General features: G+C 44.2%; 1 protein-coding gene and 1 long non-coding RNA gene across 2 annotated transcripts in view; one reads left to right on the top strand and one right to left on the bottom strand.

Moving 5' to 3' along the window:
• The window catches only part of LOC118944186, a 62969-nt gene extending 61080 nt beyond the window's left edge, over positions 1–1889 (bottom strand). Inside the window, exon 1 of the long non-coding RNA XR_005039498.1 lies at positions 1522–1889. This is a non-coding gene — a long non-coding RNA (uncharacterized LOC118944186). The remainder of the gene's footprint in view (positions 1–1521) is intronic.
• Positions 804–27968, top strand: LOC110505327 (prepronociceptin-like). The gene is made up of 3 exons (XM_021584501.2): positions 804–918; positions 23536–23685; positions 27138–27968. Exons 2-3 carry the CDS (start codon positions 23560–23562, stop codon positions 27756–27758), a joined length of 747 nt encoding a protein of 248 aa, XP_021440176.1. The 5' UTR covers positions 804–918; positions 23536–23559; the 3' UTR covers positions 27759–27968.

Below are 27968 nucleotides of genomic sequence, written 5' to 3'. Positions count from 1 at the left end.
CCAATACATTTCAGTGCACATTAATGCTAAACCAGGAGGACTGCAATAATTAAATAAAAGTAATGCATGTTATGGCTCAGAAATAATAAAACCATTTCTTAAAAATCTAAAACACATCAAATTAACATAAAACTGTACACCGTTTACATTTTGGGCACGTCACATTAAAACGATTATGACTTTGTCATCTGGAAACGACTCAATGAAAACACTTTCAAATATCTATCTTATGATGTTTTTATCCTGTACTAAGACAGTGAAATTACAGTAGACCTGTGTTCCTTATCTTGTGGGTATCTTTTAGGAGGCCTGAATAATGGAGAGAGAGGGATGGTGATGAGAGAGAGATGCAGAGAGAGAGAGAGAGAGAGAGAGAGAGCGATGGAGGAAGAGATGGTCTTGGGGTGATATTGGTGCTGAGTACATAGTTTGTCTGTATTTTTAGCCCATCACAGTTTGTTCCCAGGAAGTGTGTTGGTCAGATGACGTAGGAGACCGCAGGTTAGATAGCCGCATTGATACACTGATGCGTCTGTCCATCATAAATAATAAGCCCCCTCTCTTCTCTTTCCTTCTGTATCTTTCACCCGCTTTCAATTGCCCCCTCTCTTTCCTCATCCACCCTCTCCCTCTCCCCATGTCTCCAAACCCTCCCTCTCTCTCTAACTCTCCAACCATTCCCCCCTCTCTCTTTCCACCCTCTCCCCCCTCTCTCCAGCCCCCCTCCTCTCTGTGATGAAAGTAAAAGCGGGATGCAGGGGGCTGCACCAAAGGGAGGGGTGTGTCCCTCTATAAGAGGTCTGAGCAACAGCCTGTATGTATAGATGAAATACACTGAGATAGAAGACAGGACACTTACTAGATCTACTGTAGACCTAAATCACCCAAAAGACCTACGCCCAAACGCCTCATACACAGGTAAGTCTGACCTTACACCTTCGGACTTTGGCTTAAGGTGTGGGGGTGGAGGAGAACTCACCTGGCTTGGTTTGAGATGGGACCCTTCCCTGACTGCCACTGAAGGAGTTTGGGTTCAGCTTTAAACCCGAGAAGTTGCCAACGGCTCAATGCCGTTTGGCATATCTTATGGCGGCTAGTTTATTTATAGTATGGCATGTGTTGGGAATTGGGTTATAAGGGTTCATTAGTTTTGAGCAGCGTATCATTTCTCTCTGGGTTTTCGTTGAAGTTGGGTGGACTTTTCCACACTGTCATTTAAATGCGAGGCATGTACATTACACCTGAAAACAAATGAGAAGAACTGAAAAGAGGGAAATGGAAAGACCACAACAATAAGTTGGTTGAATTTGTCTGATAGATGTATCTGATGTGACACAAACACATAAGGAGAAAAGCAGAAAATAATGTTGCTCATACTGTCATTTCATTCACTGAGAATGTGAAGTAACATGGCAATATATTACAGCAACTTGTTAGTGTTATCTTCTTAGCGATTTAATTGGGTTATACCTCGGGGAGTTTTGCGATGTGTATCAAGAGTAATTGCTAGTAAACACTCACCGCTTAAGCCAAGCACTCTTTCTCGTTTATTCCCTTTGTCTGCGCTCTTTCTCTTTCTGTGCTCTCCTCTTTGGGTGCACTCTTTCTTCCCCCCTTTTCTTTCTCTGCTATCTTTCTTCAATGTCTTTCGGTGTTGTTTTTCTTTCTGTGCTCTTTCTATCTCTTCCCGGTGCTTGTGGCACAGTTAAAGTCCTGACCCATGACAGGAGCATATCTTTGCCATTACTCTCATTATTATCCTATTGGTCCTCAAATCAATGCATCTCCACAGAGACGATGCAAGACTATTATTTTACACAGTTAATACCCGAGGGAGAAGATTAAATGTTCAATCTTTATGCTTAAGTGCAAAATACTAGCTGCAAATACATTTACTGTTGATGATCTAATGACGGTAGAGGATGAACCACATAGCTGCCTATAATGCCTGCGAAGGCTCGGGGGCAGTTTCTGTTGCTTTCCAGGACTCAGTTTGTGTGTTCTGTCAATGGAACACCACCACCACTTAAATTAGTGGCTATCTACAATTAATTAATTCCTGCCTTTTAATTGGCTTTGATTTAACTTGATTATTTTAAAGGTTAATTCCAAACCTGGTTTAACAGTGGTTTGTTTGATGGAGGGGTTTTCCTTTGAATATCAGTCAATATCAATTTGGGTTTATTTAAAGGAGTTAATCAGGATTCCCAGCTCTTAACGAGCTTTTAACTGATTATTGGCTTAAACTCTACATGACTAACAGCCTCTTGGGCGATAAAGGCTAGTTGATGGGCTAATACTGGTGCTTCCAGAGTGGTGAAGGCACAGAGGGACCCAGGAGGTCAGATTTAAAGCTGCACATCGACCAGAGCTGCTATCGGTCAAATTTCATTACAGGCTGATATTTGAGAGCACAGCAAGACTCTACTTAATCAAATGATCTTTATATTTTTCTCAAAATATACTCTTTATAAACACTGTGAACCTGAACATAATCCAAATAGGCTTTTTACATTTTTTCATTTGAAATTCCTCAAATGAATGAAATAATGTATTATTTCCTTTTAGCATATTCCTGAAGACTTGCGTTAGCTCCCCAAGCATATGCTTAGGCTTTAGCTCAGTGGGCATGTACAGCTTCATGGCGCACAGACGACCCTGGTTAAAAATCCTGTCGGTCACATATGAGCCGTGACCAATATTATCGTCTCAGGGACCAGGTTTTTCTGCCGTTACGTCTTCACTACACCGATTAGACTCAGAATGTGTCTGTGTGTTTGTGCGCTTGTGTGTGTGTTTGCGTGCATCTGCGTACTTGCTTGCTTGCACCCGCCCGTGTGTCTGCATTAATATTTTCTTGTCTGCGCGTGTGTGTAAATGTTATTTTAAAGGGATTCCAAGACAATTAAACGCTGTCGCCCCAGACCTGCGGGCAGAATAATTCTAAGCGTTCCCCATCCGGCACGACACAGATTTGCGGAAACTGTGAAATTAGCCCTTGATTAGCTCTCTTGTTGTTCTTCTGTGCAGCTGTTTGAATGGGCCTCAGCATCAGATAGAGACACAAAATACGTTCTACTCTTGAGTCATGTTAATGACACGGTTTATGTTATGTTGTAATAGTTGAAAAGTTGTTGGAAACCCTCAAATATAGTTGTGGATCAGTTGTGTAGTACTACCGGCAGTACTAGGCAGCCACTCAGTCTGAGGAGAAAAGAGAGTCAAGACTAACGGCATCCATATCAGGAACTCGTCAAACTGCATTCCTAATATGTACTCCGTCAGTGATGTAGCGGTAAAACATATGGTTGGTAATGTGAAAAAAGTAACACTCTCCATACTTAATATTTTTTGTGTGAGTTTTATTTTTTAATATACAACACAAAACAAAACACCAATTATAAAAAACATTCTCAAAGATGGTGTCAGGATCGTTATAAGGATTGGACCAAGGCGCCGCGTGCGTAGAATTCCACATGTTTAATAATGAATAAACTCAACAAACAAGACAGAAGAAAAACGAAACGTGCCGTTCTGGGCTGCTCACAGGCAGCTACACAAAAACAAGACCCCACAAAACACAAAGGGGAAATGGCTGCCTAAATATGATCCCCAATCAGAGACAACGATAAACAGCTGCCTCTGATTGGGAACCATACCAGGCCAACATAAAAATATAAATCACCTAGATGACGCACCCTAGTCACACCCCGAACCAACATAGAGAAAGAAAAGCTTTCTATGGTCAGGGCGTGACAGATGGTCAACAGACAATTTTCAAATTCTGTCAAATGTGTCTGGTTTATGTTTGATTTTGTAATATATATATATATAGTCTAATGGCATGTACAGTCCCAGTCCAAAATTTGGACACACATACTCATTCAACGGTTTTTCTTTATTTTTACTATTTTCTACAATGTAGAATAATAGTGAAGACATCAAAATTATGAAATAACGCATGGATTCACGTAGTAACCAAAAAAGTGTTACACAAATCAAGACATATTTTAGAATGACAGCTTTGCACACTTTTGGCAATCTCTCAACCAGCTTCACCTGGAATGCTTTTAAAACAGTCATAAAGGAGTTCCCACATATGCTGAGCACTTGTTGGCTGCTTTTCCTTCACTCTGTGGTCCAACTCATCCCAAAACCATCTCAACCATCTCTTGAGGTCGGGTGATTGTGGGGGCCAGGTCATCTGATGCAGCACTCCATCACACTCCTCCTTGGTCAAATAGCCCTTACACAGCCTGGAGGTGTGTTGGGTCATTGTCCTATTGAAAAACAAATGATAGTCCCACTAAGAGCAAACCAGATGGGATGGATTATCGTTACAAAATGCTGTGGTAGCCATGCTGGTTAAGTGTGCCTTGAATACTAAATAAATCACTGACATTGTCACCAGCAAAGCACCCCCACACCATCACACTTCCTCCTCCATGCTTCACGGTGGGAACCACACATGCAGAGATTATCTGTTCACCTACTCTGCGTCTCACTAAGACCTGGCAGTTGGAACCAAAAATCTCAAATTTGGACTCATTGGACCCAAAGGACAGATTTCCACGGTCTAATGTCCATTGCTCGTGTTTCTTGGCCCTAGCAAGTATGTTCTTATTATTGGTGTCCTTTAGTAGTGGTTTCTTTGCAGCAATTTGACCATGAAGGCCTGATTCACACAGTCTCCTCTGAACAGTTGATGTTGAGATGTGTCTGTTACTTGAACTCTATGAAGCATTTATTTGGGCTGACATTTCTGAAATACAGTTAACTCTAATTAACTTATCCTCTGCAGTAGCGATAACTCTGGTTCTTCCTTTCCTGTGGCGGTCCTCATGAGAGCCAGTTTCATCATAGCGCTAGATGGTTTTTGCGACTTTACTTGAAGAAACATTCAAAGTTCTTGACATTTTGCGGACTGAATGACATTCATGTGTTAAAGTAATGATGGACTGTCGTTTCTCTGTTTATTGAGCTGTTCTTGCCATAATATGGACTTTTACCAAATAGGGCTATCTTCTGTTTACCACCCCTACCTTTCCACAACACAACTGATTGGCTCAAACACATTCAGAAGGAATAGAATTCCACAAATAACATTTTAACAAGGTAGACCTGTTAATTGAAATGCATTCCAGGTGACTACCTCATGAAGCTGGTTCAGAGAATGTCAAGAGTGTGCAAAGCTGTCATCAAGGCAAAGGGTGGCTACTTTGAAGAATCTCAAATATAAAATATGTTTTGATTTGTTTAAAACCTTTTTGGTTACAAAGCTCAGCAAAAAAATAAACTTCTCTTTTTCAGGACCCTGTCTTTCAAAGATAATTTGTAAAAATCCAAATAACTTCACAGATATTCATGGTAAAGGGTTTAAACACTGTTTCCCATGTTTGTTCAATGAACCATAAACAATTAAGGAACATGCACCTGTGGAACGGTTGGTAATACACTAACAGCTTACAGACGGTAGGAAATTAAGGTCACAGTTAAGTTAACTTAGGACACTAAAGAGGCAATTCTACTGACTCTGAAAAACACCAAAAGAAAGATGCCCAGGGTCCCTGCTCATCTGCGCAAACGTGCCTTGGGCATGTTGCAAGGAGTCATGAGGACTGCAGATGTGGCCAATAAATTGCAGTGTCCGTCCTGTGAGACGCCTAAGACAGCACTACAGGGAGACAAGACGGACAGCTGATTGTCCTCGCAGTGGCAGACCACGTGTAACAACACCTGCACAGGATCGGTACATCCGAACATCACACCTGCGGGACAGGTACAGGATGGCAGCAACAACTGCCCGAGTTAGACCAGGAATGCACAATTCCTCCATCAGTGCTCAGACTGTCCACAATAGGCTGAGAGAGGCTGGACTGAAGGCTTGAAGGCAGGTCCTTTCCAGACATCACCATCAACAACGTCGCCTATGGGCATAAAGCCACCGTCGCTGGACCAGACTGGCAAAAAGTGTTCTTCACTGACGAGTCGCGGTTTTGTCTCACCAGGAGTGATGGTTGGATTCGCATTTATCGTCGAAGGAATGAGCGTTACACCGAGGCCTGAACTCTGGAGCTGGATCAATTTGGAGGTGGAGGGTCCGTCATGTTCTGGGGCGGTGTGTCACAGCATCATCGGACTGAGCTTGTTGTCATTGCAGACAATCTCAGTGCTGTGCGTTACAGGGAAGACATCCTCCTCCCTCATGTGGTACCCTTCCTGCAGGCTCATCCTGACATGACCCTCCAGCATAACAATGCCACCAGCCATACTGCTTGTTCTGTGCGTGATTTCCTGCTAGACAGGAATGTCAGTGTTCTGCCCTGGCCAGCGAAGACCAATCCCATTGAGCACGTCTGGGATCTGTTGGATTGGAGGGTGAGGGCTAGGGCCATCCCCGCCAGACATGTCCAGGAACTTGCAGGTGCCTTGGTGGAAGAGTGAGGTAACATCTCACAACAAGAACTGGCAAATCGGTGCCACCAGATACCGACTGTTACTTTTGATTTTGATCCCCCCCTTTGTTCAGGGACACATTTTTCCATTTATGTTAGTCACATGTCTGTGGAACTTGTTCAGTTTATGTCTCAGTTGTTGAATCTTGTTATGTTCATACAAATAGTTACACATGTTAAGTTTGCTGAAAATAAACGCAGTTGACAGTGAGAGGACGGTTCCTTTTTTGCTGAGTTGCTGAGTACATGATTCCATGTGTGTTCATTCATATTTTTTTAAATATCTTTTCACTATTTTTCTCAAATGTAGAAAATAGTAAAAATAAAGAAAAGCCTTGAATAGGTGTCCAAACCTTTGACTGGTACTGTAGGCACGGTAGATAGTTCTGTCCTCCAGTTTGTTATTGAGGGTGGATATGAGGCATTCCAATTCTTGGCTATAATTCATTTTTTTGCAATTAGACTTAGGTTACAAAACTTTCTCTGATATTGATCACCAGTATTTACATATCCAACAAACATAATCGTGGAGATGAATGGATATAAATTCCTAGACCTAATGAAATGATAACACATACATTATCCCAAAATGGTGTCAGTTTGTCACAGGACCACAGCATATGTAATAGGGTTTGTTTGTGCGTTTTGAATCTCCAACAGACGTGACATTTCTGGGTGCATTACATTCATTTTGGCAGGAGTGTAGAAAGTCGTTATCAGTTATCTTAAATTGCGTTAGTTTATGTCTTACGTTGTAAGAGCAGGTATGAACACTTTCACATATACAGTTGAAGTCGGAAGTTTACATACACTTAGGTTGGAGTCATTAAAACTTGTTTTTCAACCACTCCACAAATTTCTTGTTAACAAACTATAGTTTTGGCAAGTCAGTTAGGACATATACTTTGTGCATGACACAATTCATTTTTACAAAAAATTTTTACAGACAGATTATTTCACTTATAATTCACTGTATCACAATTCCAGTGGGTCAGAAGTTTACATACACTAAGTTGAATCTGCCTTTAAACAGCTTGGAAAATTCCAGAAAACGATGTCATGTCTTTAGAAGCTTCTGATAGGCTAATTGACATAATTTGAGTCAATTGGAGGTGTACCTTTGGATGTATTTCAAGGCCTACCTTCAATCTCTGTGCCTCTTTGCTTGACATCATGAGAAAGTCAAAAGAAATCAAGACCTCAGAAAAAAATTGCAGACCTCCACAAGTCTGGTTCATCCTTGGGAGCAATTTCCAAATGCCTGAAGGCACCACGTTCATCTGTACAAACAATAGTATGCAAGTATAAACACCATGGGACCACGCAGCCGCCATTCCGCTCTGGAAGGAGACGCGTTCTGTCTTCTAGAGATGAACGTACTTGTGAGAAAAGTGCAAATCAATCCCAGAACAACATCAAAGGGCCTTGTGAAGATGCTGGAGGAAACAGGTACAAAAGTATCTATATCCACAGTAAAACCTATATCAGTAAAACCTAAATCCTATATCAACATAACCTGAAAGGCCGCTCAGCAAGGAAGAAGCCACTGCTCCAAAACCACCCTAAAAAAGCCAGACTACGGTTTGCAACTGCACATGGGGACAAAGATCATACTTTTTGGAGAAATGTCCTCTGGTCTGATGAAACAAAAATATAACTGTTTGGCCATAATGACCATCGTTATGTTTGGAGGAAAAAGGGGGAGGCTTGCATGCCAAATAACACCATTCCAACCATGAAGCACAGGGGTGGCAGCATCATGTTGTGGGGATGCTTTGCTGCAGGAGGGCCTGGTGCACTTCACAAAACAGATGGCATCATGAGGTAGGAAGATTATGTGGATATATTGCAGCAACATCTCAAGACATCAGTCAGGAAGCTAAAGCTTGGTCGCAAATGGGTCTTCCAAATGGACAATGACCCCATGCCGATCTTCCATTCCAGTGTTTAATTGTAATACTTCGCCACCATGGCCTATTTATTTCCTTAACTTACCTCATTTGCACTCACTGTATATAGACTTTTTGTTTTCTTTTATTCTACTGTATGTTTTGTTTATTCCATGTGTATCTCTGTGTTGTTGTATGTGTCGAATTGCTACGCTTTATCTTGGTGTAACGATTTTCTGTATGAGAAGGAGAGTCGGACCAAAATGCAGCGTGTCGATTGCGATTCATGTTTAATGAAAAAACACACTAAACAAACACTACAAAAACAATAAACGTAACGAAAACCTAAACAGCCTATCTGGTGAAAACACAGACAGGAACAATCACCCACAAACACAGTGAAACCCAGACTACCTAAATATGGTTCCCAATCAGAGACAATGACGAACACCTGCCTCTGATTGAGAACCATATCAGGCCGAACATAGAACTGGACAAACTAGACATGTAACAGAATGCCCACTCAGATCACACCCTGACCAACCAAAACATAGAAACATACAAAGTAAACTATGGTCAGGGTGTGACAGTACCCCCCCCCCCCCCCCCCCCCAAGGTGCGGACTCCGGCCGCAAAACCTGAACCTATAGGGGAGGGTCTGGGTGGGCATCTGTCCGCGGTGGCGGCTCTGGCGCTGGACGTGGACCCCACTCCATAATAGTTTTAGTCCACCTCCTTAGCGTCCCTAGATAGGTTACCCTCCTTAATGACCGCTCGGGACAGAGGGACAGCTCGGGACAGAGGTAGCTCGGGACTGATGGGTAGCTCAGCACTGAGAGGAAGCCCAGGCAGGTAGTTGGATCTGGAAGAGTCTGGTCGCCTGGCGGATCTGGAAGAGTCTGGTCGACTGGCGGATCTGGAAGAGTCTGGTCGACTGGCGGATCTGGAAGAGTCTGGTCGACTGGCGGATCTGGAAGAGTCTGGTCGACTGGCGGATCTGGAAGAGTCTGGTCGACTGGCGGATCTGGAAGAGTCTGGTCGACTGGCGGATCTGGAAGAGTCTGGTCGACTGGCGGATCTGGAAGAGTCTGGTCGACTGGCAGATCTGGAAGAGTCTGGTTGACTGGCAGCTCTGGCAGCTCCATGCAGACTGGCAGCTCCTTGCAGACTGGCAGCTCCTTGCAGACTGGCAGCTCCTTGCAGACTGGCAGCTCCTTGCAGACTGGCAGCTCCTTGCAGACTGGCAGCTCCGAACAGGCGGGAGACTCCGGCAGCGCTGTAGAGGCGGAAAGCTCTGGCAGCCCTGGACAGGCGAGGCGCACTGTAGGCTTGATGCGTGGTGCTGGCACTGGTGGTACTGGGCCGAGGACACGCACAGGAAGCCTGGTGCGGGGAGCTGCTACCGGAGGGCTGGGGAGTGGTGGTGGTACTGGAAAAAACGGACCGTGCAGGCGCACTGGAGCTCTTGAGCACCGAGCCTGCCCAACCTTACCTGGTTGAATGCTCACGGTTGCCCTGCCAGTGGGGCAAGGTGGAATAGCCTGCACTGGGCTATGCAGGCGAACCGGAGACACCGAGCACAAGGCTGGTGCCATGTAAGCCGGCCCAAGGAGACGCACTGGGGACCAGCTGCGTAGAGCCGGCTTCATGGCATTAGGCTCAACGCTCAATCTAGCTCCGGGCTATGCACCCACACTGGAGACACCGTGCGCACCACTGCATAACACGGTGCCTGTCCGGTCTCTCTAGCCCCCCGGTAAGCACAGGGAGTCTGCCCAGGTCTCCTACCTGGCGTAGCCATACTCCCTGTTAGCCCCCCCCCCCAATAAATGTTTGGGGCTGCCTCTCAGGCTTCCATCCGCGTCGCCGTGCTGCCTTCTCATACCAGCGCCTCTCTGCTTTCACCGCCTCCATTCTACGATAACCTTCCTCGCACTGCTCCAGCGAATCCCAGGCGGGCTCCGGCACTCTCCCTGGGTCGGCCGCCCACCTGTCGATCTCCTTCCAAGTAGTATAGTCCATACTCCTGCTGTCCATAACGTCCTCCCATGTCCATTCCTCTTTACGCTGCTGTTGCTGCCTGTTGACACGCTGCCTGGTCCGTTGGTGGTGGGTGATTCTGTAACGATTTTCTGTACGAGAAGGAGAGTCGGACCAAAATGCAGCGTGTCGATTGCGATTCATGTTTAATGAAAAAACACACTAAACACAAACACTACAAAAACAATAAACGTAACGAAAACCTAAACAGCCTATCAGGTGAAAACACATAGACAGGAACAATCACCCACAAACACACAGTGAAACCCAGGCTACCTAAATATGGTTCCCAATCAGAGACAATGACGAACACCTGCCTCTGATTGAGAACCATATCAGGCCGGACATAGAACTGGACAAACTAGACATGTAACATAGAATGCCCACTCAGATCACACCCTGACCAACCAAAACATAGAAACATACAAAGTAAACTATGGTCAGGGTGTGACACTTGGCCAGGTCGCTGTTGTAAATGAGAACTTGTTCTCAACTAGCCTACCTGGTTAAATAAAGGTGAAAAAATATATATATACTGTATATATATTTAAAAAATTCACCCAACTTATTGTGGGGAGATTGTGGAAGGCTACCTGAAATGTTTGACCCAAGTTAAACAATTTAAAGGCAATGCTACCAAATACTAATTGAATGTATGTAAACTTCTGACCCACTGGGAATGTGTTGAAAGAAATAAAAGCTGAAATAAATCATTCTCTCTACTATTATTCTGACATTTCACATTCTTAAAATAAACTTACCTAAAACAGGGTATTTTTACTAGGATTAAATGTCAGGAATTGTGAAAAACTGAGTTTAAATGTATTTGGCTAAGGTGTATGTAAACTTCCGACTTCAACTGTATATGACCAATGGTTTTTCCACTCACAATCTGTTTCCAAGTTCTTCCTTTTTCCAGGTAGAGTTTCAATCAACACTTGATATAACGTGGCAATCAACATCTTTTGGTGCAGCAGCTTCTTTCAGTATTTTGTTCTATGTTGGATCCCTTACGTCCATCCAGATTCTGTTGAAGTGATTGAATAAGAATTCTGAGTTGTAAGAACTGAATGAAATTGACCTTGGATTATCCCAATCTTTCTTGTAATTGATTGAATGACAATAGAGATCCATCATAGTACACATGTAAACAATGAATGATGCCACTTTGGAAGCAGGACTTAAAGGTGATGTCATTAAACTCTAGAGGTAAGGTGGGGTTATTCCAAATAGGGGTGCCGGGTGGTATTGGTTCGAAGGTGTACATTTTCCGAAATACAAACGGAATTGAGAATCATTTGGATTGCATTTTTTCTTCAATGTCTTGGACCCGAAGTCGTGAATATACAGTATTTTAGACAGTATGGTATACTATTTGTGGCTTCAATACTTTCAATACATTTTTTTTCACAAAAGGTGTGTAAAAGCTCACGTAAAATTACAAAGGTGTGTAAATGGCGTTTACATGTTTTTAGACATGTTTTACATGTTTTTACCCTGCCCTACACAGCTGGATACCATATAGACACGTTTTACATGTTTTTACCCTGCCCTACACAGCTGGATACCATATAGACACGTTTTACATGTTTTTACCCTGCCCTACACAGCTGGATACCATATAGACACGTTTTACATGTTTTTACCCTGCCCTACACAGCTGGATACAATATAGACACGTTTTACATGTTTTTACCCTGCCCTACACAGCTGGATACCATATAGACACGTTTTTACATGTTTTTACCCTGCCCTACACAGCTGGATACCATATTGACACGTTTTACATGTTTTTACCCTGCCCTACACAGCTGGATACCATATAGACACGTTTTACATGTTTTTACCCTGCCCTACACAGCTGAATACCATATAGACACGTTTTACATGTTTTTACCCTCCCCTACACAGCTGGATACCATATAGACACGTTTTACATGTTTTTACCCTGCCCTACACAGCTGGATACCATATAGACACGTTTTACATGTTTTTACCCTCCCCTACACAGCTGGATACCATATAGAAACGTTTTACATGTTTGATCAATTGAGGGAGAAATAAGAAATTAGTTGACTGTTTTTCTAATATTAGTTTTCAATTGCAAATGCTTCGTTATGTTGTGCCCTATGGAACAGTGTCCTAAATCTCCCTAGAAAAATTGATTTAAAAAAGTATTGTTCCTCTTCTTTCTAAGTGGCTCATCCTTGTTGGATAAATTGGGAGCTGAACAGAATGACATGCAATGACATGTGTTTGGAGGGAAAATCAGAGGTCTGTATCTCTCCATTCCCCTCATTATTGACAGCTCATGGGGTGTTCTTTGATAAGGGGTCGGAGGTCGTGTGTGTGGTGGTAAACACCTGGTGAGGACTAGTCTAAACTCACAGGATTAGAGTGTGTTAATCCAATCATAATGCCACAACTCAGTTGGGCTCCTCTCTCTCTCTTTGTGTGTTTCCAGGATCTTATGAGATCTCTCTGTCCCGTTTATTATCCCTTTCTACAGTCAGGGATGAGGTGTTTGCAAATATGTGTGCTTGTGTGTGGCTGTGTGCGTGCGTAGGTGTGGACATGCATATACACATTTGGGTGCATGTGTTTGCGTATATGTGCGCATGTGTTTAACACACCTCTGAACTGCCTCACCTCTACTCCTAACCTCCAGTGAAGTGAATTCATCTCAATAAAGAGAGAGATTGATTTAGGTCCATGTGTATCTCTTAATGCCTTCTCCATTAGATCAGCCTCTGCCACGTCATGGTTGTCGCAGCAAATCAACTCTGCTGCTGCCTCTCACTGCATCACAGGTCTGAAGTGTGTCATGCTATTATTGATATATACACCCATCGGCCAGTTTATTAGTTACACCCATCTAGCACCGGGTCTAGTACCATTGCCTCCATAACAGCCTGACATTCTTCGGGGTATTTCTACAAGGTGTCCACAAGGATGTTGGTCCATACTAATGTGATGGCATCATGCAGTTGCTGCAGATTGGACGGCGGTACTGTAATAGTGCCTGTGTGTAAGACAAGGACAAAACAAATGGAAAATGAAAAGTGGATCGGCGATGGCTAGAAGGCCGGTGACGTCGACCGCCGAACGCCGCCCGAACAAGGAGAGGGACCGACTTCGGCGGAAGTTGTGACAGGTACATTCAGGACTGCCACTGACTGGATTTTTTTTTTTGTCGCACCATTCTCGGGTAACCCTAGCATTTTTTTCACCTGTGTTTCATGGGATATTGTTTTGAGTTAGTGCATGTTGCACCTCTGTTGTTACGGTTCGTTGTTTGTTTCATTTATTCTTTGTTATTTGTGTGCATTTTCAATGAAATAATATGTGGAAAGCATATCACGCTGCAGCTTGGTCCGATATTTATTCCAGCGAACATGACAGAATATCCCATCAAACCAGGACCAAGCAGCGTGCCCAAAGAGGGAAGGATTTCTGGACATGGGAAGAAGTGATGGGGAGATGCAAAACCCTTATGGATTATGGAGGACAGCGACAACGACAGGGTTCGCGGCTACAGAAAGGCCAAGGACAACCCCGTTTTTTTGGTGGGGGAGCACATGGAGCTGGCGGCTGAGCAGAGGGAAGAGCCAGAGACTGTCAGGGAGGCAATGGCGAAGTTGGGAGAGAGTGAGATGAGAGAGATGTTGTGCAAGTGTGTTCTGCTCAACATCCGACCAGAGGATCCGGTTAGCAGTCTGGTGCAACCTGTGCCGGCTCCACGCTTCTGGCCTCAAGTGCACCTCTCCAGTCCGGTACTTCATGTGTCTCCTCCTCGCATTCTCCCTGAAGTGCGTGTCCCCAGTCCAGTACGTCCTGTGCCTGCTTCTCGCACTCTCCCTACGGTACGTCCTGTGCCTGCTCCCCTCACTCGCCCTGAAGTGCGTGTCACCAATCTGGCACCACCTGTGCCGGTTCCATGCACTAGGCCTCCAGTGCGCTTTCCCAATCCGGTGCGTCCTGTGCCTGCTCCTCGCACTCGCCCTGAGGTGCGTGTCACCAATCTGGCACCACCTGTGCCGGTTCCATGCACTAGGCCTCCAGTGCGCTTTCCCAGTCCGGTGCGTCCTGTGCCTGCTCCTCGCACTCGCCCTGAGGTGCGTGTCACCAGTCCAGTGCCACCTGTACCGGCCCCATGCATCAGGCCTCCAGTGCGCCTCCCCAGTCCAGAGCTTCAGGTGACGGTCCCCAGTCCAGAGATTTCCGCGACGGTCCCCAGTCCAGAGCTTCCGGCGATGGTTCACAGTCCAGAGCTTCCGGCGATGGTTCACAGTCCAGAGCTTCCGTTGATGGTTCACAGTCCAGAGCTTCTGGCAACGAGTCCCAGTCCAGCGCTTCCGGCAACGGTTCACAGTCCAGAGCTTCCGGCGACGTTTCACAGCCCGGAACCTCCAACGACAGTCCACAGTCCGGAACCTCCAATGACGGTCCACAGTCTGGAACCTCCTGAGACGGTCCACGGTCCGGAACCTCCTGAGATGGTCCACGGTCTGGAACCTCCTGAGATGGTCAATGGTCCGGAACCTCCTGAGACGGTCCACGGTCCGGAATCTCCTGAGACGGTCCAAGGTCCAGGACCTCCTGAGACGGTCAATGGTCCGGAACCTCCTGAGACGGTCAACGGTCCGGAACCTCCTGCAACGGTCAACGGTCCGGAACCTCCAGCTCCATGGCCGGAGCCTTCCCCTGCGCCGATGCCCAGTATAAGCATGGCGTCCAGTCCAGCTCCAAGGCCAGAGTTTTCTTCTGTGTTAGTGCCCAGTCCAGACACAGCGTCCAGTCCTGCTGCATGGCGGGAGCCTTCCCCTGCGCCGATGCCCAGTCCAGGCACAGCGTCCGGTCCAGCTCCATGGGCGGAACTTTCTCCTGCGCCGGTGCTCAGTCCAGATACGGCGTCCAGTCCTGCTCCATGACAGGAGCCTTCCTCTGCACTGATGTCCAGTCCAGATCTGGTGCCCACTCCCGCTCCATGGCAGGATACCGAAGTCCAGTCCAGGCACAGTGTTCAGCCCTGGTCCATGGCTGAATCCATGGGATGAGTGGGCTCTTCGACCCGCACCAGAGCCACCACCGCCACTACTGTCAAGCCCTGACCATAGAGAGCCTTTGTTTTTCTATGGTAAAGTAGGTCAGGGCGTGACTGGGGGGTTTTCTAGTTATTATTTTCTATGTGGGGTTCTAGTTTAATTTTTCTATGTTGGTGTTTGGTATGATTCCTAATTAGAGGCAGCTGGTTATCGTTGTCTCTAATTGGGGATCATATTTAAGTTGCATTTTTTCCACCTGTGTTTTATGGGATATTGTTTTGAGTTAGTGCATGTTGCACCTCTGTTGTCACGTTTTTATTTTATTTTTATGTATTCTTTGTTGTTTTTGTTTTTGTTTTCAATGAAAAAATATGTGGAAACCATATCACGCTGCAGCTTGGTCCGATATTTATTCCAGCGAACGTTACAATAGTCAAAATACCTAATGAAATAATGTGTTAGTAATCCTGCTACAATCATGCAGTAACGTTAGTGTACAGTCAGTAAGTAGTTTAGCACTTAAACCGGCTGGCCCAAAAGTTTACCTTGACTTGGAAGAGTTCCAATGTTGTGTTGGGTTGCCAGTTAGCTAACGTTAGCATCCCTCTGTTTGAGCAGGGTGTTTGATTAGGCTAAACTAGCTAGCTGTATTTGCTAGCTAAGTAAGTAAGTGAAACTCAAAGTGCAAAAAAATGTTGATCTCTCTCTCTCTTGCTTCTCCTTAATTTTGGAAGAAATACATTGGTTCAAAACTGTTCAACTATTGTCTTTCTCTCTCTTTGAGTCAACTACTCACCACATTTTATATCAGTGCTAGCTAGCTGTAGCTTATGCTTTCAGTACTAGATTCATTCTCTGATCCTTTGATTGGGTGGAGAACGTCATTTTATGCTGCAAGAGCTCTGATATGTTGGAGGACGTCCTCCGGAAGTTGTCATAATTCCCGTGTAAGTCTATGGAAGGGGGTGAGGACCAAGAGCCTCCTAGGTTTTGTAGTGAAGTCAATGTACCCAGAGGAGGACGGAAGCTTCCTGTCCTCCGGCTACACCTTAGTGCTACGCTACAGAGTGCTGTTGAGGCTAAAGTAGACCTTAATTTCAAAATAGTGTGTTTTAATCAATTATCTGGTGATGTGATTATATTTAGTACAGTTTTATATAACAACGATAACTTTTTAATGTTGAATTATTTGTTCTTTAAATAAAATTCACTGAGGAGGATGGTCCTTCCCTTCCTCCAATGATGAGCCTCCACTGCTCTAAGTTTATATCAATCTATCGCTATATTGATCCGTGGTGCTGTGGGACCAATACTGATGTGATTTTACAGGGTGGAAGATGATACATTTAACTGATAGTTAGTGATGTATACTATTGATACAGAGGCTGATGTTTGGCATGGTGTATCGACGTTTGTCACTGATCTGCCCTCGTTCATCGATAAAGTTGTAATGTGTTGAATAATATTGTCGTGACTGGCATTCTCGGTAGAGGTTGTGGTTGTTAATTTCCCTCAGTACCATTCTATCCTAATAGCTTGTCTTTATTGTATCCATTGAAGTCATGAGCTTGAAATGTTCTAGACACGGACCAAACAGGATGTCAAGTTGAAGCACCTTGTTTACATTGTTTATTATTTTCAATCATAATCTTCTTCGTCTGCTATGTGGCATGTAAAGGCAATGTTTCTATGTTCGCGGAGACCGCATTTACGGTATTCGCTGAATATGTCGGCTCCATCAGAAAATACCTTCAAATGGTGCATAGCAGACAATGCGCCATCGGATTGAATCCCAGCCTTCCCCAGAACACTGATCCTATTCCTTTGACTGTAGTGGGAGCAGACAGACAGAGTCAAGAAAGACACAGACCCCATGGATCATTTTTTGGTTATTATTAGCAGGTCTAGCAGTCAGATTCACCAGAGGACTTTGATAACCCAATTACTGTGTTTAATTAAGTGATTTACTCAGCAATAAGCCGGTTAATTAAACAATTATAGCTGGGCTATCTGGAGAGGGGGACCTGCTGATGAGCTGCAGGTGTGAAGGAGGGAATGAGAGCGTGACGGAAAAACTCTGCAGATACTGGGAAAATAATATTTCATACAGTATTGTGCCTGGCAAAATCGTGTGTGTGTGTGTGTGTGTGTGTGTGTGTGTGTGTGTGTGTGTGTGTCTGTGTGTGTGTGTGTGTGTGTGTGTGTGTGTGCGCATTCTGCTCCTATGGTACATTCCTTTTCTAATTGAGGGACAATATAAACACCTCTTAGATAGTGGCAGCCGTAGCCTTTTTAACCTCTGATCACTTACATTACCTCTCTTTGCCTCACACACAGGTTCGGTTCGAGGCATAAGCAACGTAAGCGGTCGCTCAGGGCCCCAGACCAAAAAAAAGAAAAACAAATTGTTACGTTAACCCGGTGCAATTTTGAAATTTGGTTGTGCATCAGCAGTTTTTATCTTGTTTTTTTTCTTATTATGTCAGTCAATGACAGTCCTTCAATCATCCATGTCAGCTAACAATTTTTAGATTGGTAGTTAGTCTAGTCAGCATGCAGGGCACGTGCCCAGGAGCCCTGATCTCTATGGAGCCCGTATTGACTTTGTTATTCTCACTCAGCTGCAGTGCCTTCAGAAAGTATTCATACCCCTTGACTTATTCCACATTTTGTGTTACAGACTGAATTCAAAATTGGTTAAATGAAATAGAAATACACGAGAGAGATAGTGCCGGCCCTTCTCGCACACCACTTATGTGGTGAAAAGGATGGGGTGAGAAATAAATGTGTGGGATTGGGGTTCCTTTCCCTCTCTCTCTGTGGAACACTGAAGCTGTCTTGAGTTTCAACTGTAAAGTATGAGGCTCATATGGTGTTAGACTATGGAAGTGTACGTCAGAAGACATCCAAATGCCTCTATCTCAAAAGTGTTGAATGATCTATGCCAATATTGGCAAACAGTTCATCTATCCTTCACTCTCTCTCTGGCTGCTGTAACATTTAGTTCCATTTCAGTCCAGCTTGAATGTTCATCATGTTAGACACGTCGTTCCACAGAAGAAGGTTCTGGACAAAGCATTTGAATTTGAACCCATTCTGATTCTATGGTTCCGGATGAGTTAGTGTTCCGGCCACATCATTGGTCCACTATCTCTCTGTATCTCTCCGTTGTTCTCTCAACACTTTCCTCATTACCGCAGTGTCCTCATCAAGGCCAGGAAACGTAAAATAATTTACTAATCTCAAGGAAAGTGTTAAATCCGGATTATTCACCCATGGCTGATTCTCCTACAGCAATTTGTCTGTCTAGGCCTCTCCCTCCTATTACAAGGCAAAGTGATAAGTTCAACTTAATTGCAAATATGTCTTTGTTTTTTCTTATCATAGTTGTCCTGTGCTTGTAGAGAATTTTCTGACAATAGCTGTAGAGGGCTTTTGTGCAGTAGCTGAAATTTCTCTACATATTTTTCTTTATCCATGCTTTTCATTTGCAGTGCCACACTCACAACCTGTTGTGATGTCATAATGCACATCAACAGAATTGTTCATGCGTTTATTTATTCTTTCTACTCCATTTCTCTTCCTGATTATGCATTTCTGTCGATAGGGACGTTGTCAATCATACTGGATGTGTGTTTCCCTGGTCCCACCATACCACACACACACTCACGCACGCACGCACGCACGCACGCACGCACGCACGCACGCACACACACACACACACACACACACACACACACACACACACACACACACACACACACACACACACACACACACACACACACACACACACACACACACGAGTGCTCAATGGAGCTTGAGAACCCAATGGTGCTTTCAGCACAAGGCTCATTTGTCAATCATATCAGTGGCTCAAACCCAGTGGTATTTACACTGGTACTGGCATGGCTGCTTTGGTCTGATCATGAACCCTCATAGAGTTGGACTCCGTATTTCATATCATGGATGTATCTGACCCCTGCATACAATAAACAGTATTTGTGGGTAGGTAAGAGCACGTTATAATAACGTTCAGTAATAAACCATTTGAAAGTAATGAACAAACAGTTCTCACTATTTATTCTTTATTGCTCTCACAATTGTAAATGTTAGTAAGCTAGTTATTCACATGTGTATAAACAACTTTTAAATTCTGTATTAATGATTCAAAGGATAATTCATGAGATGTTTAATATAGGTCCTTATAAACCATTTACTAATCATCACTAATCACTGGCAAGTGTCTTCACTGACATTTTCAACCTCTCCCTGTAATACCTACGTTTCAAACAGACCACCACAGTCCCTGTGCCCAAGAAAGCGAAGGTAACCTGTCTAAATGACTACCGCCCCGTAGCACTCACGTCGGTAGCCAGGAAGTGCTTTGAAAGGCTGGTCATGTCTCACATCAATACCAACATATCGGAAAACCTAGTGATACTCCAATGCCCCATACCGCCCCAACATATACACAGATGACGCAATCTCAATCGCCCTTTCCCACCTGGGCAAAAGGAACACCTATGTGATAATGCTCCTTCAATGTTAGCAAGATAAAGGAGCTGATCGTGGACTATAGGAAAAGGAGCGCCGAACAGGCCCTCATTAACATCGACGGAGCTGGAGTGGAGCAGGTCGAGAATTTTTCAGGTTTCTTGGTGTCCACCTCACCAACGAACTGTTATGGTCCAAACACACCAAGACAGTTGTAAAGAGGGCACAACAACACATTTTGTTGCTCAGCATCTGACCATTAGGTGCTACGGAGGGTAGTGCATACAGCCCAGTACATCACTGGGGCTAAGCTTCCTGACATCCAGGACCTATATCCTAGGCAGTGTCAGAGGAAGGCCCAAAAAATTGTCAAAGACTCCAGTCACCCAAGTCATAGACTGTTCTCTCTGCTACCGCACAGCAAGCGGTACCGGAGCACCAAGTCTAGGGCCAAAAGGCTCCTTAACAGCTTCTTCCTGCGAGCCATAAGACTGCTGAACAATTAATCAAATGGCCACCTGGACTATTTACATTGCTGCTACTCAATGTTTATTATTAATGCATAGTCACTTTACAAATGACCTCGACTAACCTGTACCCCTGCACATTGTCTCGGTACCGGTACCCCATGTATATAGCCTCGTTATTGTTATATAATTTTCTTGTGCTCCCTTTTCATTTAATTGTTTACTTTAGTTTATTTAGTAAATATTTTCTTAGTTCTATTTCTTTGATCTGTATTGTTGGTTAGGGGCTTGTAAGTAAGCATTTCATGGTAAGATCTACCTACACCTGTTGTATTCGGCGCATGTAACAAATAACATTTGATTTGATTTAAATATTCATAAACGTTTTGAGTGACCAGTGTAATTTCTCACAAAAAGATGGACATGCCATTGGTAGAGATTCCATCAGAACCTGGTGCTCCTTCAGGTGTCAAAATGAACATGTCAAGGGTGAAAGAAAAAGCACACAACACAGAGGACGTTTAAGGAAATACATTGAACATTTCACTTGCTGAACATTTCAAGTGCAGTGTTACCTCTGAGGCTTGGGCTTTTCTTAACTCACATCAATCCCATATCCCCTTCTCTCAAATCCGGAGGCTTTGAGGCTAGAAACACTGCTGATTTTAATTCTTAATTAAGTGCATTTCTTGAATTTTTCGAGTGACTTCACTAATTCAACGTGGTCCTTCGAGCCAGATAATCAAGGACTGATTTCAGACCTGGGACACCAGTTGAGAAGACTCTCTGGCCAACCAGTGATATCAATCAATGAATCAATTACCTAAAGAGTAGAAGAAAAAGAAAAAACAGTAGGACACTCCAGACCTCCAGGCTGATTCTTTGTGACATTTGCGAGCAAAAATGCTTGATTTTGCTATGGAGATTCTGACATTTTGCATGGCAATACGCAATTATTTTATCCAATTTGTCGTGAAAATGCGCTGACGAGGGTGTTTATTTAAGTGTGTCTTGATTGAACTATATTATACAGTAAATTTGCAGTGATTGGTTGAAATTGCGAGCCCTCTTTTTGTACTGCGGTGATGGGTCCGTTTTATGTGATAATGTTGCAATGATTTGATTATTTTGTGCCATGACTGGCCAAATTTGCAAGCCCTCGCATAATATGAATGGTTGATTTTGCTAAACAAATTGCAAGCGCAGAATGGCGGAATCCTGGAGGGACTGATGTACTGTAGATAGTCTATAGAACCTCCTGGGATACACAGAGAACATCATACTTCAGCCTCAATCTCATTACCTTCCCTTCAACCGGTCTTCCAATGTCTAGCCATGAGGAACGAACCAAGCTATCTCCTGCAAAAATCTATGTAACTTAATAAGGTGGTTTTAAAACCACACCATCTGCAACCCCTCCTTTGTCCGCCCTGCCCGATCCCCTCGTATCGTATTTGTAATTCACTCCCCTACATTATAATCACTCGCCACCTGCCGGCCTTTCTTTAGCTGTTCCACGGGACACCATTAAGTAGAAACTCACTCAAGGAGGATATCGATTTGATGAGGAGTGGTGAAGTGGCTTTTGTGTCTTGACTGAGTTAGAGGAGGGTGGCCGAGAAGAACAACATGTCACAGTTTTGGACGTGAAAGAGATGTGTTTCTACTGTTTGTAGTAGAAGTGCTGATTCTACAATAGAGAGAGGCGATTGGAAGTGTCCAAGTTCACTGCAATGGGGAATAATAACCAGTAAACACTACAGATTGTTCATGAAATACGGGCACTCTCTTGTACTTCCCTCAAGGGAATGACGTAGAGTAACAGCAATGGACAACACATTGTACTTTCTGATACTTTGCGTTACTAGTTCCCCTTGGGGTCACAGGTGAATGGTCAGCGCTTTCTGGGTATGTACTGTTCTCAGTGTATATCCATGTCTCATACAGTAGAGACTTGATTTGTTGTATCCATTTAGTTTCTATGAAAAATAAATAGGAACGGTTTGAGATGCTGCACTGGGACCTGCATTTTGCATTGGAAGCACTGAACTCAATGAAGTACTTGAAAAACTGAAAACATAAAAAGGGGTATGAACTGTTCTCGAAAGGAGAGAAACTACTTTCAAGATCACTGCTTTTCCCTTTCTGTGTTCATTCACACATGATGTTCTACAATCGCACTCATCCTTTTCCAACTACCGTTTATCTATACTAAAGCAGTTTTTAAAGAGTGTAGGTAAGCTGCTCTCAGGATATGAATGATAACATTGAATCATCGTTACTGCAAGTTAATAAAATAGTTCAGTACAATTCAAATGTAATGTCCCTGACAAACAAGTTTAATCTCTAATTATTTTAATTCTATAATAGTTACACATCTATTAATTGCAGTTTTTGGGCATTTGTGTGTGCGTCATTGACATATACATGGTGTGGTCAGTGATATCATGTGTGTGTGTGTGTGTGTGTGTGTGTGTGTGTGTGTGTGTGTGTGTGTGTGTGTGTGTGTGTGTGTGTGTGTGTGTGTGTGTGTGTGTGTGTGTGTGTGTGTGTGTGTGTGTGTGTGTGTGTGTGTGTGTGTGTGTGTGTGCATCAGTGCATGGGCATATTCCTTGTTCTCTGTTTGTTACAAGTGCAACACAGCTTCGGATTCCTCTCTCCATATATCTCCAATCTCTTCCTGATGACTAATCCAGTAAAACAAAGACTCCGAAATGCATCAATGATTCCGAAATGCTTCAATGCTTCTGAAATCACCCCGTTTCTTTTGGCCATTGTGCTCCCTCCCATCATGCCAGAAGCGCTAATTTAGGGTTCAATTAAGGCGATGATGAGTTTGGTTAATGATGTACAAACAGCTGTTGTGTGTCTTACGTCGTTGTTGTCACAAAACAGCGGACTGGTTCACTGCCAAGGTCGATACAACTCCCAGATAAACAAAAGCTTTAGTGTATATCACTTATCTTTGTCTGTCGGTCGGTCGGCCATGTCTGTCTGTGTCCTTGTATCTCTCTCTCCCCCCGATTCTCTCTCTCACTCCTTCCTTCCCTCCCCCTCTTTCAGTCTGGCTGTTCACTGTGAATGCTGACTGTGCAGAAGACCGTGAATTGACCTCTGACCTCTCTCCTGTGTCCTGTCCCAGGTTGTCCTATCGATACTGAGGACAATGAAGACCCCCCTATGGGCCCTGTTGCTGCTGTGTCTCTGTGTTCTGGGACACTGTAGTGACTGCCAGGAGGACTGCCTGGCCTGTAGCCACATCCTACCCCAGGAGATCAACTTTAACACACTGGTGAGGGTCTCTTAAGCCACCAACAACACCTATCCTCCATCCGTCTATCACTCTGTTCTTCTACACTGAACAAAAATACAAATGCAACATGTAAAGTGTTGGTCCCATGTTTCATGAGCTGAAATAAAATATCCCAGAAATGTTCCATACGCACAAAAAGCTTATTTCTCTCAAATGATGTGCACACATTTGTTTACATCTCTGTTACTGAGCATTCATTTCTCCTTTTGCCAAAATAATCAATCCACCTGACAGGTGTGGCATATCAAGAATCTGATTAAACGGCATGATCATTACACAGGTGCACCTTCTGCTGGGGACAATAAAAGGCCACTCTAAAATGTGCAGTTTTGGCATGCTGACTGCAGAAATGTCCACCAGAGCTGTTGCCAGAGATTTGAATGTTAATTTCTCTAGCATAAGCTGCTTCCAACGTCATTTTAGAGAATTTGGTAGTACATCCAACCGGCCTCACAACCGCAGACCACGTGTGTGGCGTAGTGTGGGCGAGCGGTTTGCTAACGTCAACATTGTGAACAGAGTGCCCCATGGTGGGGTTATGGTATGGGCAGACATAAGCTACGGACAACGAACACAATTGCATTTTATCGATGGCAATTTGAAGGCACAGAGAGATACCATGACGAGATCCTGAGGCCCATTGTGAGGCCCATTGTGAGGCCCATTGTGAGGCCCATTTCCTTTAAGGTATCTGTGACCAACATAAGCGTATCTGTATTTCCAGTCATGAGAAATCCACAGATTAGGGCCTATTGAATTGATTTAAATTGACTGATTTATGAACTGTAACTGAGTAAAATATTTGAAATTGTTGCATGTTGCGTTTATATATTGGTTCAGTATATGTCTCTATTCCTCTTATCTGTCTATGCCTAGCCCTGCCTCAGTCACATAATGCCCCAAGAGATCAACTTCAACACAGATTAAATCCCCTGTTGTCCATCTCGCTGTCATAATCTAGATCTGGTTATGACACCGGTACTATGTCAGATATAGAGTTGAATTGTATTCAATTCTGAGTTTGCATTTCAATATTACACTTTATATGCATCACATAAGACTAAAATATAACAAAATTGTTTAACATAGGAACACCGGATTTAAAAAATATTTTTACATACACTATATATAATGTTTATTAATTATGAAATTATTACAAATATTAACGTCCCACCCACGAGGCCTCTAGAGGGTGCTTTCGGTCACTCGACTGCAGGAAAGGGGTACCATCTCAAGGAACTCTGACTGTGTTACCAGTGGACTGACTGAATCTAACAGTGTTTTAAATTGTATTTTTAAATCATCACTTTATGTCTAATAAATTACTGTGTGTGTTTAATTCCCTGAGCCTCCTTGTGCTCTTAAAATGCTCAGTCTGATCGTGTGGGAGTGTTGATACAAATGTAAAATATTTACATACACAACCATGATTGGCGGATAGGATCGTCTAGACTCTAGAGCCTACCTGTTTAACCCTTCAAAGTAATAAGATACAAATGGTCATTGGTCAGAATAATCACATCAGATTGTGATGTCATGCTTGTGGACCAAAAACTCCATTCCACCTGAACAGGCTGAAAATCCACGTGTTTTTTCAAATTTTTCAATAAACTCTTACACTGAAAGGGAAATATCATTTTCACAACTTCTGAGTGTTATTTCCAACCTCATAGTGTGGAAATATAAAAAAACAGGAAAAGCACTGCCCCTTTAATAGGTTGATTGTCTGTGGGGTGATAGAGCTAATTCACTCAGGAGATGCTCCTTTGGCTTTAAACAGCTTTGGTGATTCAGTTAACTTAGAGCGTAGGCTAATTATGCACACACAAAAAACAGCAGCTGGTTGGCCCACTGCCACCGCCTGGAGAGATTGATGATGTCACAAATAGAGCGCTCGCCGTCGTCGAAGAGAGATTGGGACCACCCACATAGAGAAACACGCATGCATGCGCACACAGACGCACCTACCATCTCCCTCACTCCCCGCACCCATGCATCCATCACGCTCTGCCCTCATCCTTCTCTAAAACGACCCTTCCCTCACCACAGTCATTCTCCCCACAATCTATCTCCTATATTGTTGACGATATCTGACTCTTAGCATTATGCCCTCCCAGCCTCCCGGCATCTGGCTTTTCATTTGCGCTGGCTAATTGATTCCTGAGGATAGAAGTGAGTGTTCTGCCCTCTCCATTCTCTCCATCTCACTGCTGGAGGATTAGCGCACCACCGACCCCCCTCTTTGTCTAGTTGCTTCAGTGTATTCTGCTACGTTCTCTCCTATGTAAGTAAGCAGCCTTGGCTTGTACAAGCCGGAACGGCTCATTGGAGCAGGAGCTTATCTCCTGTTTGTGTAGCGTGAGGCAGCTTGATGTACAAGTACACCCTATGGACAGGACGCATGTCTATCGCAGGGCCTTACCCCAGATCTATCATCTCCCTCACTTCTTTGTACATAGGGTCCCATGTTTTATATTCTTTGGTATGACTCGGCACCCTGAGATAAGGATAATATTTGTGTGTGTATGTGTTGATAGCAGGTTCAGCTCTGATGTGGAGAATCTCCACTGAGAGACTGCGAGACTAGACTGTGATGCGTTCAGAGAAACCCCAAACCCACTGGCTGATTCTAGATATATATTCACACAAAGACCATTTAGATAGCATGGACGCCATACTAATTCAAGGTGAGGTATTTGTAAGACAAAGAAAGGACTATGTTCGGGCGAGAGAAGAACAGTACGATGTCTTCATGGGCATCATAAACATTTTGCTATCATTCTTTAAAACATACATATACTGTATGTTTTATTGTCACATACACCAGATAGGTGGGTTGAAATGTGTTGTTTTACAGGGTCAGCCATAGTAGTACGGCGCCCCTGGAGAAAATTAGGGTAAAGTGCCTTGCTCAAGGGCACATCGGCTCGGGTTCTCGAACCAGCAATCTTTTGGCTCTAGCCTGCCACCCTCACAATGGGAATCCCAGTGTCTGACGGTGTATCATCGTCTATCTCAATGAAATGCATAAAGCCATTTTCACGTCAGCATTTGACAGAAAGTATACTGGTGCCACCTTATTTGGGGAGGACGGGCTTATAGTAATGGCTGGAACGGAAAAAAATGTAGTGGTATCGAACACATCTAGCACGTGGTTTTCATGTGTTTGGTACAATTCCATTAACTCCATTCCTGCCATTATAATAAGCCATCCTCCCCTCAGCAGCCTCCTCTGCTCTGTACAGCCCCTGGACAAAATGGTGACTGGGGAATGAACCAATAACTAACAAATCATAACTTTGGTTTGTCCTTTCCTTCTTTCTTTCTTTCTTTCTTTCTTTCTTTCTTTTTTTCTCTCTCTCTCTCGCTCTCTCTCTCTCTCTCTCTATCTAACGATCATGTGCTCTGTTTTCCTCCCTCTCTCCTCTCAGGTATGTCTGGTGGAGTGTGACAGTAACGTCTCCCCTGCCTTCATTTGGGACCTGTGTCGCAAGGTCTTGGCACCGCCACAGTTACCATTCCTGTCCATAGGGGGCGCTGACATGCTGAAACGGGCCCAGGAGGAGGTGGAGGCCATGCTGCCAGAGGAAGAAGAGGAACAGGGGGATGAGGGGCTGATGTACCCAGCAGCCCTGCAGAGGTTTGACCACGTGGCCCGTGCTCTGGGGACAGACGAGCTGGGCAGTGAGAGACAGCTAACCCTCGCCGATGCTGCCTACAACTCCCAGCTGCCCCGGGAAATGGAGGAAATGGATGAGGAAGAGGGGGATAGCGCGACAGAGAAAGAGCAGGACGGACCGGCAGGGATAAGTTTGTCAAAGCGCTTTGGGGGGTTCCTGAAGGGAAGGCACGGCTACAGGAAATTGATGGGCCCTGGAAGGCCCTTGCAGAAGCGCTACGGTGGGTTCATAGGCGTCCGGAAATCTGCCCGCAAGTGGAACAACCAGAAACGCTTCAGTGAGTTCCTGAAGCAGTACCTGGGCATGAGCACCCGAGCCAGCAAGTCCTACAACAGTTACTCCACTGACATCACCCAACAGAACGAGGTGTAGCCATGCCCAAAGCAACCGTATCCCTGCCATAACCTAGCAAAACCCAGACCCTCCCCTAAATATTCAAATCCGTCACCACGGTGGTGATTAAACTTCTGTTCTGAACACAACCTCTCATGAAAATCCACACTGGAGCATTATAGATTCAGTCTTGTATATTTCTCATTGATAGCGATATCAACATATCATGAAGAAAAGCTAAAAAAAAAA

This window comes from Oncorhynchus mykiss, chromosome 25 (assembly GCF_013265735.2).
Source record: "Oncorhynchus mykiss isolate Arlee chromosome 25, USDA_OmykA_1.1, whole genome shotgun sequence".
NCBI lineage: Eukaryota > Metazoa > Chordata > Actinopteri > Salmoniformes > Salmonidae > Oncorhynchus > Oncorhynchus mykiss.
Note: the sequence above shows the minus strand (reverse complement) of the source record. Positions and strands in the feature narration are given on the sequence as shown.